Raw genomic sequence first — 26452 nt, 5'->3', positions numbered from 1 at the left:
ACACTCACTGTAGTCATGGTTGACAGAAAGAGAGCTGTTGGTTTCCAAACTACTCTGAAGACAGCGCTGTAAAACATAAAGGAAGAGTTACAGCATTTGTTTACTGATCAGTGAACATATTCATCCTTCAAAGCATCACAAAAGCACATTTACAGACATTCCACCTACAGTATAGAGCCCATCCAGAAAGAGGCTTTGTAAATTGAAATAATGGCTTACAAATTGTCCAATTTAGCAACCCTTTTCCTATATTCAAAAAAAGAATTATTGCAAAGACTTGAAAAGAATTAAAGGCTCTTTAATACTGTGACTCAAATTTAACACTGCTTGGTGTGCCCACATTTACCAGCCTAAAAAATAAAAAGCATGGTGAAATCCAGGCTGGATGGAACAAAGATCAATGCAGTCACAGGAGGGTGACTCACCAAAGCCTCATCTGCGTTGTGGTTGGAGAAGAGAGTTGAGTTGACATTCCAGTAGGCAAACAAGTTGTCCAGCTGAACCAACTGAGACCAGGAAAAAAAACAAAGAGACTTAGAGTGGTGAAGAGTTGGCGGAGATAAGAAGGAGCAGAACCGACAGTGTAGAAGGATTTCTTAAGTTTGGATCAGGGCTTGTATCAAATACAACTACTGGAAAACATCAGCAATGACAACAACATATTGGTTCATTCAGAAACTTTTTAGAAGTTGTATTAACTTTCAGTTCATATAAGGGGAATAAGCATTTTAGGCAATAACAGGGTAGATTTTCTTGCCTTAAAGAAAAGCCGTGAGTTTTCATCCAGCAGACTGGGATTCCAGTTCTTATCAGCTGTCTGTAAGATCAAACAAACAGTTAGATGTAGGGTGTGTGATGGGATAACTCTTCACTTGTAGGCCTACATAAATCTATTCATGAAAAGTCATGTTCAAAGTTTACCTACACCTTTATGATAAATGTAATACAAGGAAGGGACATTGTAATGCATTACCTGAAGGCTGAGGTTTTTAAGTGACACTCCAAAGGACAAAGGACAGTTTGGATTAGTGACCTGAGGAAAGCACATGACAGTAATAAATGCTAAGCCCAGGTCAGTCTGGTTTACCACTAACTGTTGACTTTACAAATAAAGATGTGAGCTTGTTTTAAATAAGTTGTCTTCTGAGTGTACAGTACATATTCTATCAGCTTGAATACTCACATCATCTTCATAGCGGACGTGGATGTTAGAAATCTTGACCTGCAGGTTTTTGATGACCTGAGTGACAAGCTTCTCCACAAAGGTGTCCTGTTTCTCAAGCCCAGGGTTCTCTGCCAATCACATTGGAATACCATGAATATAACACCTGATCCTGTCACACAGCTTTACTCAAGCTTAGCATGAGGAACAATGTTTGACCTTTTGCTCACTGATGTTTGAAGACATCTTTCAGACTTTCTATAGTTCAATTATAAATATGCTTGAACTGTTGGATTGAGGTCTCAAAACTGCTGCTAACATTGTTAATCTTACCAAATAATGTTCTTGCTTGCTCATTCAGTGCACAATCTCAAAATAAATAGGAATCATCCCCTTATTTTTTCCATTTATACCTTTTTTCACTTATATGTGTTCACTATTACTCACTTAGTTAATGACTCATATCAACATGATTAACTAGTTTTTTCATTGCATCCACAACTCATAACTGACACTGTAAATGGTTATCAAGTGAGATTAGTAATGAGACTAAATGACAAAGTAAATTACAAACGCCAACACCAGTGTTCATAATTTCTAACAAAACAAACAAATTGTGTTTATTTTTAGATGGGTTTTAACAGGACAGTATTCCTGCTTAAAAGGATTACCAAACTCAGTCAGTCTGACAATGCAGTATGAGTTCTTCACTCACACGCTACTGCTAAAATTTACTTTAATCCTGCTTGACTTGAATTTTGTGTAGCCCTTAATCTTGCATGTAAACAGCATTAAAACAGTTTTTAAAATCAACATCTTTCAGCAAATATTTTAAAAATTTGCTTCTTTTAAAAAAAAGAGAGGCTAATTTGACTAACTACAAGGACATTGCCTTGTTTACTGTAAGAGATCTTAGGATGATGTTCTATATTGTTCATTTAGTAGTGAGAGAAACAGCATGCTAGACATGTTGGCAGAAAGTCCACCGTCACAGTTTTCAGACCTAGCAGTGCAAAACCACTGTAGGAGTCAAGTGTAAAAACCTGCTAGCCGCTCCAACACATGAACTCACAACTTGACAAACCACGACCACATGGCTCCAAATCTTTGCTTTTGTTGCATGTTGCATACACAACTACTTTTTTCTAGCTGCTAAATCTGCATTACTACTCCTCTGGCTACCCAACCCAACAGTAACACTGCTCGCAAGTGACCAGTCTTTGACACCTGTGAAGAGTTACTTGGAAATATAAAGTCTAACTTTACACAGGGTGTATTTACTAGAATCACTCATGTTTACACACAAACACATGAGCACTGTCTCCTGAAAAATCAAAGTGGAGCTCTAACCTTGCTCGGCAGCTTTCAGCTTTGTCTCCTCTATCCTCTGTAGTTCCCTCTGACGACCCTCCTGCAGCTGCTTTTCCTCTTTCTCTGCGTCATACTTAATACCTGAAAGAAATGAGTCAATAAAATGTTTAGTTTTAGAACATCTCTGAGAAAAGTGAAACATACATAGGGTTATGCTTGAGTTTTCTGTTTGCCCTGACATGTACTTTAGGGTCATAGGTAAGAGACTTTCTTGTCTGAGTGAGTGCTGCACTGTGTAATGTCAGCATATCACTGGGGTTATTCATTACACTAGATACAAAATATATCTAGTGTATAGTTTAATTCCTTAGAAATTACAATAAATCTCCTTAAAACATGCAAGGATATGTGTATGTTTTTTTTTTTAACACTGATGTATGTTGTGTTGATGTATTTAATAAAGACTTTAGTCTCATTTGTATAATGTATTTAGATAGTGATCATACTTGCTGTGGGGACTATGAGCAAATAGACACCATCCAGCGTTGCCTCCACTGACTGAGTGTAAAGGTTCTTCCATGGAATCTTTAGCTCCAGCCGTCCTATGAACAGAAACATGAAATAAGGAAAACCCTTCACTTGTACCAAGGGAAAGGTGACTGATGAGAAGAGTAACAAAAAACTCACCTATATGACCGGCTCTCACTTTAAAGGGAATGTCCAGTTGACTCTGCAACAAAAAGAGAAGTCAGATCATTTTATCATTGATCACATGAAAGCAACAATGACATGACATTCACAGTCTATCTTTTGCAGCTAGTTTAATGATTGATAGTCAATGTCTGATGCAAATGTGTACAGCACTGTTAAATGTTGTCCTGTTTTGTCTGCTTGTATCTTCCTTAACATTTTCTTATTGCTGCTTCCTGATTGTCTTGCTCCATGTATTTTATGTCCATGGCCACCTTCTCAAAGACGGTCATACCATTAATTCAGAGCTCCTGGCCTTACCAAGCCCAAGGACAAATTATTTTATGCAAACTGTTTTATATAGAGGATTAACTGCCTGGAATAGGCTTCTCATCGCTAACAGAAAACTTGAGAACAAAATCACTTTTAAAAAAGACATCAAAAGATTTGTTTTAAGCTTGAGATAAACTCAGTTATTATCTGTTGTGATCTTCTGACTGTTTCTGTATTATTTGTATTATTTTCTATTTCTCTTTTAGATTATTTTTCTCAGGGTTGCTATGGCTTATTTCATGTTCAGTAATATTTTATTATAACATTTAAGATGTTTTGAATTGTGATTGTAAATTACTGTTTTTTATTGTTATGTGTGGACCCCAGGAAGACTAGCGTCCACATTGTGGAAGCTAATGGGGATCCGAATAAAGAATAAAAGAATATCATGTCCTTATGTAGCTTTTAGACATTTTAATTGAATGGTGCTATTTGTACTTTTCTTTTCTTTTTTTTCTTCTTTTCTTTATTCTTTTTCTTTGTTTGTGTTTTGGTTTCTCCTCTCCGTTCTTATTTTGATTTGATTTTACTTTAATTTATTTTTTGTCTCAGTTTAATCTTGATCTTTTTAGGGAGCCTTTTTAACATCTGGCAAGGGACTAAGGATGTAAACTAGCCTTTTGGTCAATTCTGGCATATTCACAGAAGTGTTTATTAATATGCATGGTCCTTTTAAATGAAAAAAATAAATACAATATAAATAAACAGATTTTAACAACTTACCAAGGCATTCTCCTTTATTTCAAGATTTCTGAGAACAACGTCACCTGTGATGGGAATAGTAGTTAGAAGTCACTTCTTCCAATAAACATTCATGGAACATACACACAGATACATACATGTACTTAAATCTATTTTCAATGACAGTCATGAAAGGTTTTTGGACATCACTCTGTTTTAGTGAGCTGCTACAAGTTGGCACATGTCAAACAGTGACCTGAAACTTCTTCTCTAATCATATCATTCACTCGGACATTGTACTGAGCAATTAGAATCAGACTGTCTGCATGATCTTGTAAAAAGGTCACAGAATGAAACACACGGACGAGTCATAAACAGAGTAAGTGAAAGGGTGTGACCCTAAACTGCTCGCTATTCTGAAACTCACATGAACACCCAGCCTCGCAATAGCAGGCAACTAAGGTTCGTTGACAAAAGGCAACAATACCAGACAGAAATCAATCGTGTCAGTTGACCACATAATACAATGTGGCTGCACAAACTAGTTCACGCTGGACATTTAGGATACATTAACAGACGCAGACAGCTGAGGGAGCCTGTCACACACGACTGAGTGGCTAACGTCCATTAGCATTAGCTAGCTAGCTTGTTGAGCGAACAGGTCCACTTCTATGACAGACACAAGTTCAGTTACCTCCCCATATGCCAAGCTTGAGCTGTGAGCTGTCAAGGTTGACAACGTAATCCCCTAAAAATCGGTTCAGGACATCAACCACCAAGCTTTCGAAGACCATTTTGGCGTTTCTCTCATCTATCTGTCACCATGTTTACATTCTGGGGACTCGCCTGACTCAACGTTAGATTTGATGTCTTGGGGTGGGCGGTTCTTTGACGTAACGCCGTACCTCCAATAGAAAGAGAGCGTCTTGCGTCATACCCTGTAAACCACGCCCAACGAAGGAGGAAAAAAAACGGCGCCATAAACTGCAGGAAAGAGCTAAAAGGATGGCTAAATTATGCTTTTGCTAGCTTAACACAAAATATAAGCATGCCAATGGATTGTTTGGTCAACTCGGGTCTACTAGAAGGGCAGCAGTACACGTTTTTATCTTTGTCCCTTCACATTTCATTGCCTTCTGGTGAAAAGTAACCCACCTATTATGGTTAGAGGTGAAGGGTTAAATACTGTGAATTCATCAACTACTCTTTGTAAACAGGTAAGATCGTTATTTCACCCGAGAAGATTAAACAAGGCCTTGCATAGCTCCAACTGCCACAGCGTCTGGCTATAATCACTGTGCATGGATTCCACATTTAATCCCCTTTTGTCTTCTCAGCAGTGGTGGACAAAGTACACAGCTTCATTACTTAAGTCAAAGTATAGATACTCCAGGTGAAATATTACTCCAATACACGTGAAAGTTTCTCTGTCAAATTATTACTTGAGTTAAAGTACTGAAGTACTGGCTTTTAAAAATACTGAAGTATTCAAAGTACTTTTTAAATATCTCAAAACTTTGTATGTTCATAGAGCATGATGACAGTCAAGAATACATAGGAGTACATTTGGTTACATTTGGTTACATTATGTTTATTTTGAAACCATTACTTGAAATCTCTAGAAACTGTACCATAGAATAAAAACTGCAACTAAGATACTCCAAGCACAGACAACTTAATCTGAAATGTTCATCTGGAATTAAATAAATGTTACGTAGCTCATCACGCTTTCTCAGGTTGGACACTGAATTTTTGTATGTTTGGGCAGAGTGGGAAACAAGGAGAACATTTCAAACGATACGTATCATTCTTCATTTCAAAAACCTCTAACATGGGCTGAAGATATGACCATGGGTGCTCAGGTGGAGAACTATAGCCATCATTACCACCTCTACACGAACTGCCTGATCTGAGTGAAATTTGCTCTGTGTTTGCTCCACGTTCAACCGTGGAGACGCACGATATTCAGGTATGACTAAACCACTGAGACAAACAGAACTACACAAAAACATTTTGCTGTCTTAGGGATCAGATTTCAGAAAAGAGAAGGAAATTCATGAGCTGACTTCAAAGCAAAAGTAGTGAGCAACTAGAGCACTGATATGATAACTGAATGATATATGACATGATAACTGATATGGCCAATCTGTCGTCTTTGATGAACATTTCTTTTTAAGATATATATTCTAATAGATTAGATATATATATTGACATAGAGTGGTCTAGACCTCCTATGTTTGTAAAAGCGTCTTGAGATAATGTTTGTTGTGATTTGGCGCTATACAAATAAAGATTGATTGATTGATTGATTGATTGATTGATTGATTGATTGACTTAATACTCAAGTAAAGTACAGATACTCAAAAAATTTATTTAAGTACTGTCCTCAAGTAAATTCACTCTGTTACTGTCCACCACTGCACTTAATCCCCTTTTGTCTTCTCAGTAGTACAGTTTTCTTTTCGGAAGCTTATTGACATTTGTTTTGACCCTGCTGGCTTTGCATTCCTGTACCAGCTATCGGGCACTGCTTTGTTTGATAATGTCAAGGAGGCAGCGTCATGTAACACTGTAATTGGTGAGCCACTAATAGATGTCTCCTCCGGTCGTGGCAGACTTTATTGATTAGTTCACCTAAATCCACCTGCTGAGATAAAGAGGGGATGTCAAAGGTATATCAAAGTTAAGTTCCTTTTAAAGTCTGGTTGATGCAATACACCAAAACAAAGATATCACATTTATTCTATATTCATAAAGGTGATAAACCACTTCCAGAAATTAAAAACCTTTATTTTAATTATACCAAACAGTTGCAGAAGATAACATTTACAAACAACATCAAATAAGTTTAAGTTGTTAGGCTTACAGTGAGCTACTTTCAGTCACTACAGATAATATGAATCAGACAGCATTTGGAAAGGCAAGCTATTAAGTTGACTACAGGATGGCAGGGAACAATTACAATATATACTTTATACTATATAATATATGAACTCTGATTTTCTAATTTGCCCAAGAAGAATACAACAAGAAATTCAACCCAGAGAACAATATTTTGACTGACATCCAACATATTCCTATTGTTTGTTGAGACATTACAATCACATTAAATTCAGTGTCTGTTTCACTATATAAGATTATTGTTATTAATTGTTATTGATAGTTATTTTCCAGTTGCAGAAAAAACGTTTAATTCCATTCTTTTATCACACGAAAAAAAAACTCACACATTATAAATATTTTCAAACAGGAAGGCACAGAGGAATCTGACAGATTAAAATTGGTAATTCAAAAGCATTATTTGGAACTGAACAATATAACTTCATCTTACATCCCTTTGAGCTTTTGAATATCTCATCAGAAACTGAGTTAAATACAAAAAGATCTAAATGAATATATATAATCAGAACACTGCGTCCTTGTTTACATAAATATTCATACTCTGAATTTTATTTGTTTGTTTTCATATTTTAGCCACTTGGGGGCAGAGTAAGCTTTTTATAATCCTATTAAACAGCAAACATTTTAAACAAGGTGTAGAAAAGTGCATACATGAATTGTATACATGCATACAGACACACAAACAAACACACACACACACACACACACACACACACACACACACACATATTGTTGTTTTATTTGTTATCAAACAACAGACACATAATATAAGACTACAAACAAAACACTTACATAATCCTGTTTCTATTGATTGTAATGACCATGGGCTCTAAATCTCTATTTCATCTTACAGATCCAGAACTCACCTGTCTCACCTGTTTCCTCTGATTCTGTCTGAGATCATCGCACTGAGCAAGGTAACGTAACAAAAACACACTGTATATCACACTGCAGTGTGATCCCACGTTGATCAAGCTTTTATGGTAAAAGATGAACTTTTGGGGAATTAAGTAAGAAAGCAAAAAAACTATAATGTTGCATACAGTATAAGAGCCAAAAGAAAAATTTAAAACTGGAGCAAAATACCTCTAAAGCTGAAACAAACTATGTAATGTATAACCTTCCTTTTCTTTCACCACTTAGTTTGAAAAAACACATAAGTTAATGGTGATTACAATTTTATGTCATTTTTCCATCAAAATACACAAAAATAACTAACTTTTTAGATGGAGTAACTGACACAGCGGTATGTTGATTACTCCGATCAGTGTACCTCTCCTCAGTCCTGCCCCAGCAGGTTTATTTACCACTTTTAATCTGAGCTGCAGTTCCTCCAGATCCTCTCTACTGAGCTCTGTAAAGAAGAAGTCTTCATTAAACACAGGGCTGCGGCAGTTCCTGATGGTGCTGCTTTTCTGTTGCTGCAGCATGCCAGGGGTCAGACACAGAATCAGTGCACAGTTCAGAGCCTGTTTCTCAGTATCATTATATATTTCCTCTACAGACATCACACGGACTCTGACCGTGAAATGGGTTGAGTTCGAATTGGTGGGGGATGTGGTGAGCTCGGTGAGGAGGTGCACTTTACCTCGGCCCTGCAGTGTGAAGACGTGCTCATGTTGAAGTTTCTCCTGGCCCTGCAGATGGAAGAGGACAGCTTGGGCTGGGGTCTGGGACCTTCCCTGTAGGCTCTGAGGACAACTGGGAGAGGCGGTCAGACTTGAAACATCCCTCTTCTCCTTCCACTTCCCTCTGTCCTCCCTGTTGTCAATCAAAGAGGGACAAGATGTTGCTCCCTTAAGACGGCAACTGTAGATGGAGGATTTGATTGTGTAAGGGGATCTGAGGGGAGAGGAGTCACTGGAGGAAACACTTTCTGAGCTTCTGGTCTCTGACATGCTCTTGCACAAAAACAGAGGGAGGAATCCAGATAGAGTTTTCTTGGGCTGGTTCTTCTCCTCTGCCAGCTTGGGTGGTGGAGGAGGAACCTGTCTGTCAACCATGTGAACAGGGCGCCTTGAGTGAAACAAAGACTCTTTCCTTCGTGTATTGGGTCTCTCATATATCCCAGCCAGACCATAGGCCTCTGCAGAGAATGGCATAGGTTTCTTTGCAGAGGTCACAGGTACTGATTCACCTCCACTCTTCTTCTTCATATCCTCTTTCTTTCCATGCGTAGTGTTTGTAGAAGTGCTACTCTTGGATATCTGACAGTTTCGATATGGTGCCCTTGTCTCAGCTTCCTGCAGCTGGTTTCTAGTGCACAGCCGCGGTGGCAGACAGAACTGTGGGATCTTGTCTGGTGTGAGGATGTTGTTGGGCAGATTATCAGAGAGTCTTGCCTTCGACGAGAGATATAATTCCTCTTCACTCTTCCCCATGTAGCGACTCAACTGGAGAGGAATGCTCTCCATGCTTTCTCTGATCTTTCCGATGACCCACATGGTGATTTTGTGATGTTATGATAAAATGTGAGTGTAACATTTGCATACTAATCCAAACCTTTTCCTTTTGGCAGCAAGTGAAAAAGACATAGTTTAGGAGAATCAAACAAACAATGCATATGATAGAACACACATTTTTGGATCTCTGAGAAGAGGAAGATTAAGTAATAAAATGGCAAATACTTTCTCCCTACCTGCAGAGGTCCTGATGCGCCTGAGTCCAAAGAAGACTGTATGAGTGACTGACGTAGCAAATGACAGACTTTAAAGGGCTCTGCAGCACTGATCTGCTGTCGCCACTTGCGTCACAAAACTTGCATACTCAAAGGGCACACACCTTGATGTGCACACACACACAGAGATCAGACAGTGGAGATTGTTGGGTGGGTATCAATCATAATTCAATGCATCAAGATACAACTTGACCATTAAGGCTTTATGGAATTTATATTGTGATAAAAACACAGCATAGAAGTGTGTTGTTTTTGACATATCTTTAATCTGCTTTTGAGAGAGCTGCTGACCCCTCCATCAAAGGGAACCTATAGTCAGCACCCCATGCCTACAGTCAACACCCACCATCTCAAAGCCCTGCTGACCTTTGAACAGTAGGCCATCCATGCACACCTGCAGCCTATTGCCCCAGCTGTGGGTAAGTTCAAACGTAGCCTAGTTTGAACGTAATTTCTCATTTAGGATGGAGTTAACACTCTACCAACGTTCTGGGCGTTGCACCAGCTGAGATAGTTTAACGTAAGCCTAAGTTACAACTTAATTCTTACACTTGGCTCCCTGTAAAGTCCTCCGTAACAGAACGTCATTTTGAAAGGTGGGATGAATTGGAGGATGAGGACATACAGAGGGTCCTCCCAACTACACTACGTCGGCAATGATTTCTGCACCTTTCTGTAGATGTGTGTGAAACGAGCCGTTTCAGACTTCCATGTTTTTGTTACGTCACAACAATATCCGGTCTGTCACGGAGTCAGAGCTTGGAGCTTGTTCAGCCCATAGACTGTATAAAATACAACTCTACCCCTCCTCCGTTTTTCATTCCCTGCACAAATGTGTGCTAACAAGGAGCTTAGGAGGGAGGCATGCTAGTTGTAGGCTGTCTTAATAAACACAAAGGTCAGTTTTACTCCTCACGTCTGCAGATTTGAAGATGTAGTGGATGATTTTTATTTGTCATGGAAAAGTGCTAGCGCTAGTTAGCATAGCTACATAGCTACATGTCGTAGCTACATAGCTACATGTCGTAGCTACATAGCTACATGTCGTAGCTGTAGCTGTGTACCAAGACACACGTCTACATAATGACAAATAAGACAAAAAGTAACACAGAATCTGTGACCAATCCTTCAGAAAGGTCCTGCTGCCTTTCTGGCAGAGGTTGGTTTTACTCCCCACGTCTGCAGATTTGAAGATCTAGTGGATGATTTTTACTTATCATGGATAAGTGCTAGCGCTAGTTAGCATAGCCACATAGCTACATGTTCGTAGCTGTGTACCAAGACACATGTCTACATACTGATAAATAAAACAACAAGATACACTAAATCTGGGACCAATGGTTCAGAAAGGTCCTGCTGCAGGCGCCTCTCCGTCAGGATCAGATTCTGGATCAAATTCAGAGGGTTGAAGTAACACGATCTGTGAGCAGCCGTGTATATTCAGCCAACATGTAAACAATAGATCAACGTGCTGGAGAGCCGAGGTCACATCCACTTCCTGAGGGGGCGCGGTCAGAGAGAAAACAGACTGTTCTGAGGAGGACTGAAGAGGAGGGCTTTTCAGGCATGCCAAAATCTGAATTCAAAGTGTTTTTTTGAGCATAAACTTTAAAGACATGTTTGGGGACTTCTTAGACCAATATATATTGATGAAAAAAGCATGATATGTCACCTTTAAGTTACAAACTAACTAGTTTCAAGTACGGTTTAGGGTGGACTTTACGTGCAACAGGCTGCTGATGTGTAGTCTGCAGCTCTCAGGAAGGTCATATTTTGATCTCAGCCATGCTCAGTTGTTTAAGAGCAATTTAATAAAAGTCAAAATGAGAATGGATGCTGATAAACTCATAACAATTAAAAAAATAAATACAAATTCATGTCTGATTTCATGTTGTTTATGGATAACACAGTGATAAGTGGAAGGAGATGATAACTTAAAGTCAGTGAGACCAATATTTAGTGAGAATGAGGTGTCTTTGGTCATGGTCACTGTATTCTTTAGTAGAACTGTAGTCCTAAATCATATAGCATCTACTTGTTTGGCATCCTTTATTAACTGAAGAGTTATAACGTATTAGTTTGAAGAGTGGAACTAAAAAAAATGTACCAGCATGATGAATTCAGCCTTTTCAGTGATTTGATTCCAGACATTTACAACATGTGAATGATTCAGCCTCTGTCTGTGTATTGACGAATACTGAACTCGTCAGGATCACATATTTCAGATTAAAAGATTCATACCCTTTCTAAAAAACATTTTACCTCATCCTCTCTGTGTAGATAATACCGTAATCTCCTTAAGTACTTAAGAATTTAAATCTAATTGAATTGTTATAATGATGTCACACACACACACACACACACACACACACACACACACACACACACACACACACACACACACACACACACACACACACACACACACACACATACACACACACATACACACACACACAGACACACACACACACACATACACACATATAAACATACACATACACATACACATACACACACACACACACACACACACACACACACACACACACACACACACACACACACACACACACACACACACACAAACATGCACAACCAAATTTATTGTGAATTGACATTAAATTAGCTAAAAACCCTCTGATAATGTCTCAACTTAATTAACCCCTTTTACAAGTGTAGTGTACTCTTTAGATTAAGCCAGGCTGCTGTACTGCAAGGTTCTCTGATGTGAGCTCTCCAACCACAAGAGGGCGCACATGGATCACTTTTACTGTTAGACAACATCTCTATTCTGTGTCTTGTTAAGACAGCACTAAGACATCTTTTATTTCTGGAAAACATAAGCGTTATATATCTACAAAAACTATTTCAAAAGATAAATAAAACCAAAAGTCAATCCGATTTTAACAGTATGTTGTTTTTTTTTAAAAAACACTAACATCAACACACCTTTTGTGTTTCATGTGGTTATCTTGCTTCATTAAACAGTCCTCTCTTATTGGTCTAATTAAACACTACATAAGTGACAAATAACACCTGTTTTGTGTGTATGTCTGCCTGATTTTGTGTGCTTGTGTGTGTGCACGTGTGACAGAGAATGAATATGGAGATGATGATGAATACATTTGGGAGGAGTCAGGGGCCTCCGGAGCACCCAGGGGTCAGGAGGCTTTTTGTGCAAGTGAAAATCGACTTTATTACGGCAATAAAAACTCAGAGTGCTCTGTGTAATGGAAAGATAAATGATTGGGAGTCAGAAGAGGACCTTGCCTTTAACCGCTGTCAAGGCTGCAATTAACTCTAATGAGAGAACAGTGCATTGTTGCCAAGTGCTCCAACACTGTCCAGTGCGTTAGAGTTAAAACCTCACTGTCCTGGTGTCAGCTTTTTTTTTTTTAAATAACTAACAATATTTTCACTTTGGAGCATGAGTTTGTCGATTCATTATGTGAGCACAATGTAAACTAATCATCCAAGTCTTATGAACTTGGTTTTGAATTAAACCTAACTTATATGAAAGGGCTTCAGTTAGAGGTACAATATTAAAGACCTTGCCTAAACATTGATGGATCATCAAAACAGATATTTTAACACATGTTTACAGTCGACGGCAACTGATTGGTGCTTAATATTTGTGTCGCATTAATGAGCTACGGGCTTGTGGTTTTCATCCAGGTGTAGACCAATAAGGATAAAAAACAAGAGTATCACACAACAAGCCACTTTGTCTTTAAAGGCTGACTCACCTCTGAATTGCGAATGTTATAATTAATGTGTTTCTGCTCTTCCTCTCCTGTAACTTTATCCAGTGTTTCAACTGCCCATAGCTAAAACTGACCTTTTAGCCTCACTTTGTGACAAAGAAGGTACAATGGAAACCTCAGATCTGTTTTTATGGAGGGAGACTCTTTCAAACTTCCATCAGTGAGAGGAATCACTCCTGACCGATCATTTGGATACAGTACAATGTGGTGAATGAGACCAGAAAAATGATCAAAGTTCAGTCACATATTCCTTTGATGGCTCTTTGTGGTTTGTCTTTTTTAAGGCTTACATTTCAAAGAATACACCACTCCCATGCTTCCTGTCTGTAAGTATTCTGTTTGACAATTGAAACTCTTTGTTTGATTTATTCAGAAAATGTTTGGCACCTTATACAGAAAAAAAAGTACATCCATATTTTAGAACCACTAACATTACTAAACATTATAAAGTAATGAAGACACAGTAAGATAGTATACTATATGATACCAGCATTCAAAATAATGTTGTCTTTCAAGATTCACAGTCTTTCATGAGGGACAGTTCTGTTGACAAATGCGAGTGCCTGCAGCGTTCTTTGCTGCATTAGTAGAGTAAAGGAGAAAAGAAAACATTACATAGCGAAAGGGGGATGGCGTCTGCTCAGCTAGCCAGATCGCTCCTGCACATGACTTGGCTCCAAGATATGTCACCTGCCCAATATGTCAGAGCACCTTGCAGAAGTATGTTGACTTTGTTCAAAAGAAAAATTGATGGAGGTGGAGGTGTGTCATCCACATGTACAGTATATTCAGTTGACGGTATAAGGTAACAAGACAGTTCTAATTTGTGCTTAAGTACAGTGAAAGCCTCCTTGGGTTTTTACAGTGAAACAAACATTAAATAAGTCTTACAAGTTCAGCCTCAAAGAACAAAAACAAGCACACACCAAAAAGTAGAAATCAATCAACAATTGTCACTCAAAAAAACATTCATAATAGTAATAATAAAAAAAATATTATCCACTGCATAAAAAAATGTTGGTTACTCGCTGCAGTACAGAACAGGGACAGAGTATGTCCCTGTTCTGTATTAGGACGTAGCAGAACATACAGTATGTTTAAATGCAGTGCTTTTTAATGCAGTGCTTTTTAATACAAAACTTGCATTTTTAAAACTACATTTAAAAAAGTTATAGGAATTACATTTTGACATGTAACTTGTATATAATTTAAAGTATTAAACAGATGTCGTAGAGATGTACATGTTCGGTCAACTCAATGATTAAATGTCAACACCCTGACTGAAGCATTGTGTAACGTGCAAGCAGGACTGAAGACTAGTGGTGCTAGCTCTACTAGCATTAGCCACACTCGACAAAACAATTTGATGATAGTGGCTGTTTTCTAAACCGCCTACTATACTAGCAGTACGTACTGATTGGTCCAAAATTCAGTAGTAAGTAGTATGTGAACAAGAGCAAAATCTGCAGTATGCCAAAACTCCCCGGATGTCGTACGGATTCGGGAAAATTTCACAGTATGCATTGGACCAGTCTGCCTCGCATACTGTTTCCCACAATGCACAGCGCTCGTTCCGCTTTTTCTTTTCTCTTATTTTTTGGACTGGGGGAACTCAGTTTTTAGGTGCTGTGAAAATGATTAAATTCCATATGAACCACTTCCTAACTTTTTTAATCATAAGTGATGCTAAAGAAGCAGTTTCTCTATCAGCTTGGATGTTGTTTACTTCCACATTACAAAACCGGAAATGCAGTGACGTCTGGCCCAGCGTACTGCAACACAGATCGAACAGAACAGTCATACTACAGACTAAATTCAAATGCAGTATGTAGTTGGCAGTACCTACTGAATACTACATTAGTAGGTAGTGTGTAGCAGGCCGTTTTGAAAACAGCCAGTGTTAACCCTCAGGAGCTGCCATCCCGTGATTGGCCTGGTTAAACACATTGTGCACATTATTGAAGACTAGGAAATAAGGTGCTTTAGACCATCTTTAAGCTGTCGACTCTTCCAAATGTTTGACTATTTACTTTGAAAAACAAGTAGGCACAATTAAAAGCTACTGTGCTCACATATTTTATTTGTGTTTTACATTTGCTAGACTTTCTAAGCAGAAAAGTTTGATTATGTCATGCTCACATTTTTTACTGAAGTAATCAAACAAATCATGTCTATAGATCCATGGCACTTTTAATAAGCCAAACCTTTGTTATATGGTCTTTCTGTAATGCTGCCAGTTATTATGTTTTACAATGCTTGATGAGATTGAAAATATAAAGTACAAACTCTGCGCAGGGGGATAGCGGAAGATACACTTTGTTAATTTCCATCTCACTTTAATCTCTATTATTGAGAAGTCAGACAAGTCTATGTGGGCACTTAACCTCTTAAGAAATTGCTGAAGTTTTTTGGCTGAAGAACTTCTTTCTGTCTTTTGTCTGAACTCTTCAGAGAAGGTGAGAAAGCAGGGACGATGGAGAGGAGAAACATTGGGATGGATGCCAAAACTGCTGAACCACTGACCTGTTTTGAAACGGCGCTAAAATGTAATAACGGCTAATACGGTGTAATAATTTGGACCTATAAAGAAAGGTGGCAGATTGAAGATGATATGACTTGCGCTAGAAGACCTTACTTAGAGGACAGAGCAGAGACAATGCACTTCAGACAGAGGGGGCAGATCAAATCTGACCCCAGATCAGTGAATCATTGTCCAATTATTAAGGAGAAAGAGAGAAGGGAGAGTATGCCAGAGGAAAATGGTGACAGTTAACAAAGGTAGAGGGGAGAATGATTGGACAAATGTTGAAATATCGCAACTAAATAGGAACAATTTGGAGAAAAACATTCAGATACAGCTTTAAGGCTCAGAAAATACTGAAAAATGCTGATTTAAAACAAGTGTGTGGAGGAAAATGTCAAATCAGACAATGGGAACTGGAGGATATGCAGGGAGGAAGAGTTATATTAATGTGCAGTGGACCACAGTGACCTGTCGTTAGGACTCTCTCCTCTGACAGCTTGTCTGCGTCTTCAGGCCTGATGCCAATATGCTAATTCTCCTCAGAGTGCCTTCTTATTTGCTGCCTCTGACTCCTGTCGACGTGGGCCAGATGACTGTCCCTTTATCTTACTATTAAAGACCACGGCAGTGAATAAGTCAAGGCAACCATTACCAGGATAAGAGCACGCGCAGCCGTATGTCAGCTGCCTGCTGGCACTGAATCACAGATACTGTTACACCTAGTTATTACATTTACCAGATCTGACACGCGCAGTGACAGAGTGAGGACAAACACTTCATGTGGCTCCTGGACAGCACACACAGTGTTTGTAGATACAGTGAAAACCAACAGAGGACGATTATCATAATTTTACTCGTGCGGAGTGAGTGAAGGTTCCTCAGGATTAGTCTGGTCAGGGTTACAGAGGCGCCCCTTAAGGGTCATCAACCCCCAGCTGATCCAGTGGAGCCATTCAGTGGTGAGTGTATCACACTGCGGTTGGGCTAAGCAGCCTACAAGTGTGAATAGGCAAGACTGGGAATTGTAGTCAGGGTGTTTCTGCGAGAGACAACAAACCGCATCAAAAAATGTAGCAATAAACACGTTTTTAGAATCCTTGATACAGGCTAGATTAATGGACAAACATGGATCATAGGAAAATTCATCCACATGTTGGCAAAATCACAGATTTACTTTTGGCCCAGGATGATAACATGAGAACAGTGTAACATTATGTCCTAAAGAGTAGTTAAAATGTAGGTCAAAAATGTGTTAGTTGCCTTAATTTAGCGGTCATATTAATGGTTTGAGAATTCACATTTGTTAATGCCAAAAATGTACAGAACATGTGTGAGATTATGTTACTTTTGGACGTATAAGCAAATTAGGTTAAAAAAAGTCAAACTTGAAAATCAATATTTACAAAATGTTTCATGGAATAGAAACTGTAATGTTTCTGTTTCCTCTGATGAGTTCTCAGTCGAAGCCACGATGAATGCTTTCAGCATTAATCATAAAATGCAGCTTTCCCTCAAAAAGCCTGTTTGTTTCAGTGCAGACTCAGTGCTCACAAGTGTCACCTCTTCTTTTATTTCATTTTACCACCTCCTGAGCTGGTAAAAAAAAAATGTCACTCTGCATCTCATTGGAGCGGGTGGCAGCGTTTGTGGTTTTGTAAAAATTAATGAACTCAACTACTTCACTTAATTTAACAAATACAAAAATCAAATGAATAAATACCACAACTATTCACATTTTAATGAAAAGAATGACCTAAATTGATTTATTTTCAGCATTCCATTTTAGTCAACTTGCTTATTTAGTGAGTACAATTTTAGATTTTACAGTTAAAATTGTATAAATCAAACTGAAATCAAATACAACTAAAACCCATATCATATTATTTTCCTTTTTTTCTTTCTTTCTCTCTTTTTCTTTCTTTCCTCTTTCTTACCTTCTTTTTTCTTTCTTTCTTTCTTTCTTTCTTTCTTTCTTTCTTTCTTTTCTCATTTGTTCTTTCTCCCTCTTTCTTTCTTTTTTCTCTAGTTTCCTTTCTTATTTCTCTCATCTTTCTTTCTTTCTTTCTTTCTTTCTGTCAGTCTTTTCTGGCTAGGTTTTTCCTTTCTTCTGTGTCTCTACATCTTTAAAATTATCTTCATTGCTCATGAAAACCTGATTGAGTTTTGGGTTCTGAAAGTTCCTCTAATGCCTTCTCTTAACTGTTTTCTTATTCTACAAATAATGAAACAGTTTAATTCACATTTCAACATTCAATTGTCAAACAAAGTTAATAGTTGCTATAATGCAGTTTTATGCTGCACCCTTTTTGAGATGATTCGACTGATATTTTAAATTATCGCACACACTCTGACTGAACAAAGAATCCTTTCATGGCAATTATAGATTAAAAGAAATAAATTCAAAACCCTGGTGTTGCCGTTACATTGAATAAAAGGCTGCTGTCTGTCACCAAGGATAATATTTAAGATTGTTCATGTTGGTGTGTGTGTGTGTGTGTGTGTGTGTGTGTGTGTGTGTGTGTGTGCGTATGTGTGTATGTCAGTGTTGAGTTACTGTGAATAGATCAGATCAATGAATTAAGCTGCTCATTATGATGGCCTGCTCTTGCTGGTCATTAAGAAAATCGCGTGTAGAATTTGCCACCCTGGCCCCTATGAAGTGTGGGTAATTACCGCTAATGTATCATCATCTATTCAAGAGCATAATGTTTCGTTTCTGAGGGCTGCCAGTGAAACACCTCTGACCTAAATGTTTTATTCATTCTTGAGACTCATATTATTCATCTTAAAATCATATTTCATATGATGAACAGTTTTTCTGTGGATACAGAGTCCGCTCATATTAATGTTCCTTACCCTCCCAGTTTATCATTTAGTTTAATGTTATATTTGTGTTGTTTGAATGAGATATCATCATATAACTTTTTAGACCTCTTCAACCGTCAGAGTTGTTGTACTGGATACATGAGAAGGGGTCAGCTCATTAAACAACTAAAACCATCTTGCAAACAGACCCAAACCCAGTTTTAGAAGCTGATGCACCAATTAAACTTTGTTCTTATCACATCATTTTTTTTAACAACAACATCAACAGGTTATCTCAATAAAACTGATGGAGCGCTGGTTCAGCTCAGCGGTTATAGTCCTTGGTGGCCCAGGTTCAAATCAGAATCATCTCCCTTTCGCAACATGTCTTCTGCTCTCTCTTCCCAGTTTTCTACTCTTTCTGCTGTTCTATTAACCATATAAGGACTTTAAAGCCTTGAAAATAATCTTAAAAAATATCTGGTAACAAGGTAGTTTCTGTTTCAATATATTTCAGTCTTTTTCCCTTATTAAGAAGAAGACTGGTTCGGTGCAGCAGCTTTGAGGAAATCTTTTTGAAAAGACTTGCCGTTTTCAGTGATCTTAAGTTTGAAGTGAGACGCAAAACGTAAACAACCCTCTTTAATATTCCATTAATTTACTGTAATTCACCCTGGATTATTTTGCACAATTAAAAAGATGTTACGCTCCGGATTCAAACTTCAAGTTCAAAAAGCTGAAGAGGTGTTCGTCACATCCACGGAGGTGTCTTTCTTTTTTGGGTTTAAATGATGTAATAACAGAAAACAACACTTTTGCATTATTGAGAAGATTGTTAAGTGAGCATATCTGAGTGGGGCACAAATAAATGAAGCTATCGTGCAGTTGCTCCTCATTTTTTTTTTAAATATACCTTTTTTATCAACACAAAAGCCAAAAGGTTTTATATTTACACCACAGAAAAGAACAGACCAGTACAGAATAAAGTATGACATGGTAATATAACCTGCATACCAACATGCTGGCAGCATGTCAGATGTATATCTGCATATTTTCCAGCCCACTCTGGAGGATTGTACTGAACTCATTTAACATATGCTGTTACAAGCTTTGACACAACACAGCGTCCCCTCTTCTAATATAGACTACACATAAGCTCCTATTAGGCTGTGCATAAACACATGTGCACATTAGGGGACCTCATGTGTTATTATGATTCCAGAGGCATTTAACTCTGGTGTTGTGAGGACAGAGGATCATGGAGGGTAATAATGGCTGCATTATTACTCCCCTTATTGTGCCTTAATTAGTGGCATTTAATTATACACTAATGCAGTGAAGGCTATTAAAGACACTGAGGCCTGCTGATCAGGGAATTACAGCGACACACACACACACACACACACACACACACACACACACACACACACCTACAGGCAGAGGCACACACTCTTCATGTCGACGCTTATGACATCCCGTTAAAATTTCAGTTCTCTTTAACTAGGAATCACAGACACCCTGCAGTGAAAGTGTGTGTGAAAATGTTTGTTGCTGGCGAGTTATATAAGAGGAGATAACCTTTGGGAATCTTGCAGCAATAATAAAACTAGAAAGAGAGAAAAGTCAGCTTAACTGTGCCTCAAAAATATGACATAAATAATCAGCTTGAAATGGGCAATCTGTGAAATATTCCTCTGCTTGTAAGAGATGATTCCCCCTTTTAATTCTTCACTCCCACGCTTCTCCTCCACTGGTGCATCTCAATTATTTGTTCAGAGGCTGGTGTGACAATGCTGTCGGCTGTGGGAGCCTTTTTGGATGCTAAACAGGGGACAGGAGGTTGAATATAAGTCATGTTCAGGGGGCTGAACCAGAATAAGCTTCAAAGCTATGATTAAAGAGAGCAAACAAAAGACTAAAACTTGATCCCATCTCCCTGCCTGCTTTTGAAGCTGCAGGTCAGAGTGGCGGCTTCTCAGTCTTATGAGGACTGCACACACCTCTCCTGATGCATGCACCATCACACATACCCATTACAATACTATGTACGACCTTTTAAAAATGTGTGTGGAGATGATGGCATAACTTTAAATACAACCTCTCTGAGTGAAGTTTGACTGAGGCAAAGTTTTTCCTATTATTTGCACCATGTTTGAAAATTAGGAACCTCCTGTTGAAAATTTGAGTGAGAAAATATTTCCACCCGTCTGCTGCTAAATTAATTAAAATTCACTTAAAAGATCACTAGCTGTCCAACATTTCTTTGGATTAGTCCCAACACATTAAATTGTCAATGCTGAGTCAGTAAAAAAAAAAAAAATTCTGTAAGATAACGTTGTGTTATGGAATTAATGTATATTTCCTTTACAATTGAAGCTTAAATGTAGTTTCAGTTTTAAAAAAACATGCATATTTTATATCTCTGTTTAAATTGGATCTACTGCATTCATAAAGTGATGCTATAAAATGAAATAAAATATCTAATCATGCTTGCATTTCATTTCAGAGCAACTGGTGGGTGTGTACATCATGTTTGGGCTGTGATTTGAGCAGCATGCGACATTGAATTACTGTAGGTATTAATTTAATCATTTCTTAATCCAAAATTAGCATGATTTGATTACAAAAGTCAGACAATTTAAACGGCACGAGTTTTGCCCAAAGATCAAGTTTCTGCAACTTTGAATTCCGTAATACTTCTTATTTCATTTCAGAAATTCTACTTTTGAGTTCAGCTGTGCTGTTTAAACAGCCAACCCCGAAAAACACGTGTAAATATAAATAAACATTATTTAAAGAACGACAACACCAGAGCAAAGTCATTTTTAAGTTCTTTATAAATATCCTCAGATAAATAGTGTTTTAATACAAGCATAACATTTTCAATGCACCGCAAAGTTACACACAAAAAAAGTGCAACAGGCCTAATTAAAAACACGAAGGCCTGTTTGTTTTAAGCCGATCGGCCTGCCAAAGATTAGAATAAAATAAATAGAATCAGAACAAAAGTATAAACATACTTGTAGGTTCGCATTTGGAAAGTATTTCAGACCTTTCTTTGGGCTTTAGCGTCTCCACGTGTCTGATTGTATTTATAAGTGCCACATTACAGTATGTGGTAAATGCCCTCACAAAGTGTGCAAATAAATATGATTTCAATCAACATGAGTCTAATAAAAGAAAGATAATTACACAGCACAATGGTACCTGACTTTTTACTCCTACAGCTGCAAGAAACTGAAAATATAACGTTGCTGATTATGTGTAATTTGACACGTTAAGAATGTCCTTCTTTCGCATTTTACCCGGTTAGGACAGCAGGAGAGCAGGGTGGAGTGGGTTGCCTTTCCCCTCTAGCAGATCGCTTTTCTCCATCACTGAGGCCGGCGAGCAGAGCTGAGCCGGGCCGGACTGCAGCCCCGTCAGACCTGGCACGGGCCCCAGGGACGGGGTGGGTTTTATCGGCACTGGAACTGCGGGCAGGGTTTGCCCGTTGTGGTACAGGCCCTTTGTTGATACACTGAAGGGTGAGTACTCGGAGGATGCGGGCACAGGCACGCCCCCCATGGACTCTGACAGCATGCCCACGTGCGGCCACATGGAGTTGACCACGCTGCTGAGCTGCGGGGGCACCGGGTAACCCAGGTGGTGCATGACCGAAGTGAGGGGGAGCCCGCTTGCCATCACACCCTTATAGTCCCGTCCAATAATGTTCTCGATGGCGAAAGGGTGTTTAAACCCGCCGGGCTGTGCGCACGTTATGCCCCCATAACCCTGAAAGTGAGGAAGCCGACCCATCGAGCTGGCCTGCCCGGCTGAGTGGTCATGAGGGGCAGACGCTGTGCCCAGCTTGCTACCCGGGTGGTGGTGGTGGTGATGGTGGAAGTAATGCATCATCGGGGAGCTCTTGCAGGCCATGTGCTCCGCGCGCAGCACCTTGAAGCGCTTCCGTCTCCTCAGGAAGCTGCCGTTCTCAAACATGTCACCGCAGTCCGGGTGCAGAGCCCAGAAGCTGCCCTTTCCGGGCTGATCAGGCCGCCGAGGGATCTTGATGAAGCAGTCGTTAAAGGAGAGGTTGTGGCGCAAGGAGTTCTGCCACCGCTGAGTGTTCTCTCTATAGTACGGAAAGCGGTCCATGATGAACTTGTAAATGTCACTCAGGGGCAGCATCTTCTCGGTTGAGTTCTGGATAGCCATCGCTGTCAGTGAGATGTAGGAGTATGGGGGCTTCTGGTCGCTGTAAGAGTTCTTCCCTGGACGAGGCATGGTTGCTTTGTTTTCTTGAAGTTTGTGTCTTAAATAAAAAAGCCTTTAAAGTTATATTTTATATGTATTACTCGACGGTCTTCATATCAGTCTGCGTCTGACGGATCAGCTCCAAAGTTCACAGCCATCTGTATTGAAGCTAATCAGTATTTGAGATATTTACTGATGAAGTTTGTTCTGCAGGCCCGCTGCTTTCAGGTAAGATCCTCGAGAGGCTCCTGCATCCCAATAAAGTTTCTTCTGAAGGCGTTTCTGTCTACTTCTGCGCTTGGCTTCGTGCGTAAAAGTCAGTCTCTGTGCGTAAAAGTTGAGAGGCCCTGTCTGTTTACGCGGCGATTGCAAGATATGAGAGGCCACTTTGCTGCTCTGTCTGTGTGTGGCGTGTGCTCCTTTCCTCTCTCCTCGTGTGTGATGCCCCCACTCACCGAGCGCCGTTTTTGTAAGACCCCCGCAGGCCGCTGCCTCCATTATCTATTATCCAGACACTTATGAAAGGACACGTCAGATGAGAGCAGGGGGCTGCGTGCGTTTGTGTGCATGTCTGTATGTGTGTGCGTGTGTGTCAGAGAGAGGGAATGAAAGAGACAGTGGGATTGGGGTAAAAAAGCTGAATAAAAATTAGAGGTGGGTGGTGCTTCCCTCCTTTTTGCCAATCAAAGAGTTGTGCGTAGAGTACACACAGACTGATCTTATATTTTATTAATTTGACTTAACTTAATTTAATGAGACTTTCTTTTGACAAGATCCTGCATCCCCAATAGTTCCACGACTGCGCCTGACCCTGACCTTTGACCTCTACGCTCACAAAGCCCTTTGACTGTTGAAATGAGGGTGATGGGCACCATTTGTTTGTTGTATTAGAAAACATTATGTAGTTGTTTGCCCAACTTCAAATATCTGGATGCTTTTGATGCCTCGAGCTGAATGGAAAAAAATACGAGAAAAGATGTGCCTTGATTTGCCAGCTTAGCAACTATAACCGAATACAGAATAGAATATATAAATACAACCTCTTTGTTAAATTTGCTCGAGTGCACTTTCAGACTTTGCAAACAATAAATCATGTCTTCCTTTGCGCACAATCATCAGTGCGCTACTCCTCCACACGCACAGCACACACACCAAGAGAGAGGCGCTGTTGTTGATTAATTGCTGAGAGGGGAGTCCGGCGGCTGTCTGTCTGTTCAAACACTCTCCGGTGAATCCTACAAGGATGTAAACAAACTTCATCCCCTGCTCCGAAGTCTGCTCAGCGGAGAACAACAAAAGCTGCTCCCTTCCTCATCTATTTTATTTCTTATTTTTTTCCTGCAGCCAGGTGTCATGACTGGGTCCTTGACGGCTCCTGTCTTCCCCGGTGCCCCAGTGGGCCCCCGAATACATTACAATAATTAAGCCTTCCGTGATTTAGCCTCCTAGGAGAGAAGTCCAACAATGTAATTAAGGGCAAGCTCGCTGTATTAGCTATGAATATTCAAAACTGTGTCAATTAATTAGCCGTAGTATCTCCCCCGTTATGTCTCAGCCCTTCAAGCCCACTCAAAAGGTCAACTGTGTCGACGGAGAGCATATTTTAAAGACATCATAGAATTGCAAGGAAATCACATTTTATTGCCTCCCCACTCGAAAAAGAGCGAACAATTATATGTTCATAAAGGCAGTGTTTTTTTTAAACTTGTGATTTTTATTGTTGTCTTTGTGTGATTGTTTTCCTCGCGCCTGAAAAATGAGTTTGGAAACTCCGAGGCCCTCCGAGGCCAACGCGGGTAAAAGCATCCTCTTTAAACGCCCGGGAAAGATCAATATTAAATCTGTTTTCACAAAGGGGGCCGTTAAATAGACACCGTGGCTGATCTGCATAACAAAATTAATTAGGTAGTCTACGGCAGTGTTCGCCTGCGCCAAACTCCTGGACAAATAACTAGTTGTAAAGCACACCTTCTGGGCATACGGAACATATGCTGGAATTATCCTTAATTGACTAATTACATAAATTACTCATTAAGTTTACAGCACATCAATTATAAAAGATGTATCAATTAATTTTGCATAAATTACAAGCGGCATGCTGCAAGAAGAGGGCGGCGGAGGGAATGAGGGTCGCCAGGAGGGGGTCTCGTCTAAGGTGTGTGTGTGCGTGCAAGTGTGTGTATGTGTGTGAGGGACGGTCGTCTGTTTGTTTCCTGTCTCTAATAATTATTTGTTCAGCTCAAGGGCAGAGATATTCTTTCTCTGTCTCCCTCTTGCAAAGGGAAAGTGTGGGGGTAATGGCAATTATACTAATAATAATAATCTTAAAGACCTCTCTCCAAGTCATCAGGGGCGCAGCGTCGCGGAGAGAGCCATTAAAATCAATTAGCGAGGCCTATTGTTTTCAATGGAAAATTAAACCGGTTTAGGACTGCTGTTCAGACGCTGTAAGCCTTACTTGTGTAATGAGAAATTGTTCAGAAGCAAAACACGACAGATCGCACCGTTTTCCCATAAAAGAGCGGGAGCAGACACCAGCATTAATGGATCAAAGCTGCTGTGTGTGTGCCTGTTGCCTTCATGAGTTATTTAATTCAGTTAAGGTACAACTTTAGCATAATACTTCATCCCTGTGGCAAACTAAGTAATGTATAAAGCACTTAGTTTTAAGCTTGCTGAATTTAAACCTTTACAACAACATAAAAGAACAAACATTTCAATCGATTAAACTTTGCAATAGTGTCTTCTTTGACCCAAACATTCAAAGCACTTTTACTTAATGCATTGCATAAAAGATTAGGGTTCACAATGTATGCATTTTAAGATTTATTTAAGCTTTAATTTTGACTGCCATAATTTCACTCTATACTAACATTTAGACATAAGTTTGTGAGGCAATTGCATTCGACTGCAGTGCTTGATTATTCTTAAAATTAGTAATACAATCTGCATAATTAGTCTTATGCATGAAATAACTTTCCTGTGAATGAACCTCTTACACACACTGACTTTACAGGATAAACAGTAGTGTTTTCAAACTGTTAACTGTATAGGTCCCACATGGCTGTTTGAAAATTAGGAGAATAAAAATCATAAACATGGAATTTGAATGGGTATCATAGAAAGCAGGCAGTGAACTACATGTCGTTGTTGTTAGAGTGGGCCACATATTCAAAAGGAAGCAGATTTTTACACTGTTGATATTCTCTCACATCCCAACATCAATTCAATTAACAAGCGCTCAGATCATGTTGTTGAATTTATTGCCAATTTACTATATAATCACTTTTTTCTTCCAGCTTACTTTCCTAAACAGCTACATGTTAAACTCAACTTGAGTAAATCTGCTTTCTCTTATATGTCTT

At 39.2% G+C, this 26452-nt stretch overlaps 3 protein-coding genes across 3 annotated transcripts in view; 1 reads left to right on the top strand and 2 right to left on the bottom strand.

Annotated features, from left to right (window-relative positions):
* LOC117819479 (vacuolar protein sorting-associated protein 13A-like) overlaps window positions 1–5048 on the bottom strand; it is a 33942-nt gene extending 28894 nt beyond the window's left edge. Inside the window, 10 exon segments of the mRNA XM_034692872.1 lie at window positions 9–66; window positions 426–506; window positions 758–817; window positions 974–1033; window positions 1184–1293; window positions 2513–2614; window positions 2980–3075; window positions 3161–3203; window positions 4220–4263; window positions 4872–5048. Of these exon segments, the coding sequence (XP_034548763.1) occupies window positions 9–66; window positions 426–506; window positions 758–817; window positions 974–1033; window positions 1184–1293; window positions 2513–2614; window positions 2980–3075; window positions 3161–3203; window positions 4220–4263; window positions 4872–4971 (754 nt within the window). The 5' untranslated portion in view covers window positions 4972–5048.
* A 177-nt stretch (window positions 5049–5225) lies between these two features.
* The window catches only part of prune (prune exopolyphosphatase), a 53488-nt gene continuing 32261 nt past the window's right edge, over window positions 5226–26452 (top strand). The window contains exons 1-2 of the mRNA XM_034691547.1: window positions 5226–5272; window positions 7932–7995. Coding sequence (XP_034547438.1) covers window positions 5226–5272; window positions 7932–7995 — 111 coding nt within the window. The remainder of the gene's footprint in view (window positions 5273–7931; window positions 7996–26452) is intronic.
* Window positions 21671–24266, bottom strand: foxb2 (forkhead box B2). The gene has a single exon (XM_034692871.1). The coding sequence runs from the start codon at window positions 23115–23117 to the stop codon at window positions 22161–22163; it is 957 nt and encodes a 318-aa protein (XP_034548762.1). The 5' UTR covers window positions 23118–24266; the 3' UTR covers window positions 21671–22160.

Source organism: Notolabrus celidotus, chromosome 9 (genome assembly GCF_009762535.1).
Source record: "Notolabrus celidotus isolate fNotCel1 chromosome 9, fNotCel1.pri, whole genome shotgun sequence".
NCBI lineage: Eukaryota > Metazoa > Chordata > Actinopteri > Labriformes > Labridae > Notolabrus > Notolabrus celidotus.
The sequence above is the reverse complement of the archived record's forward strand: the minus strand, read 5'-3'. Positions and strand labels throughout refer to the sequence as shown.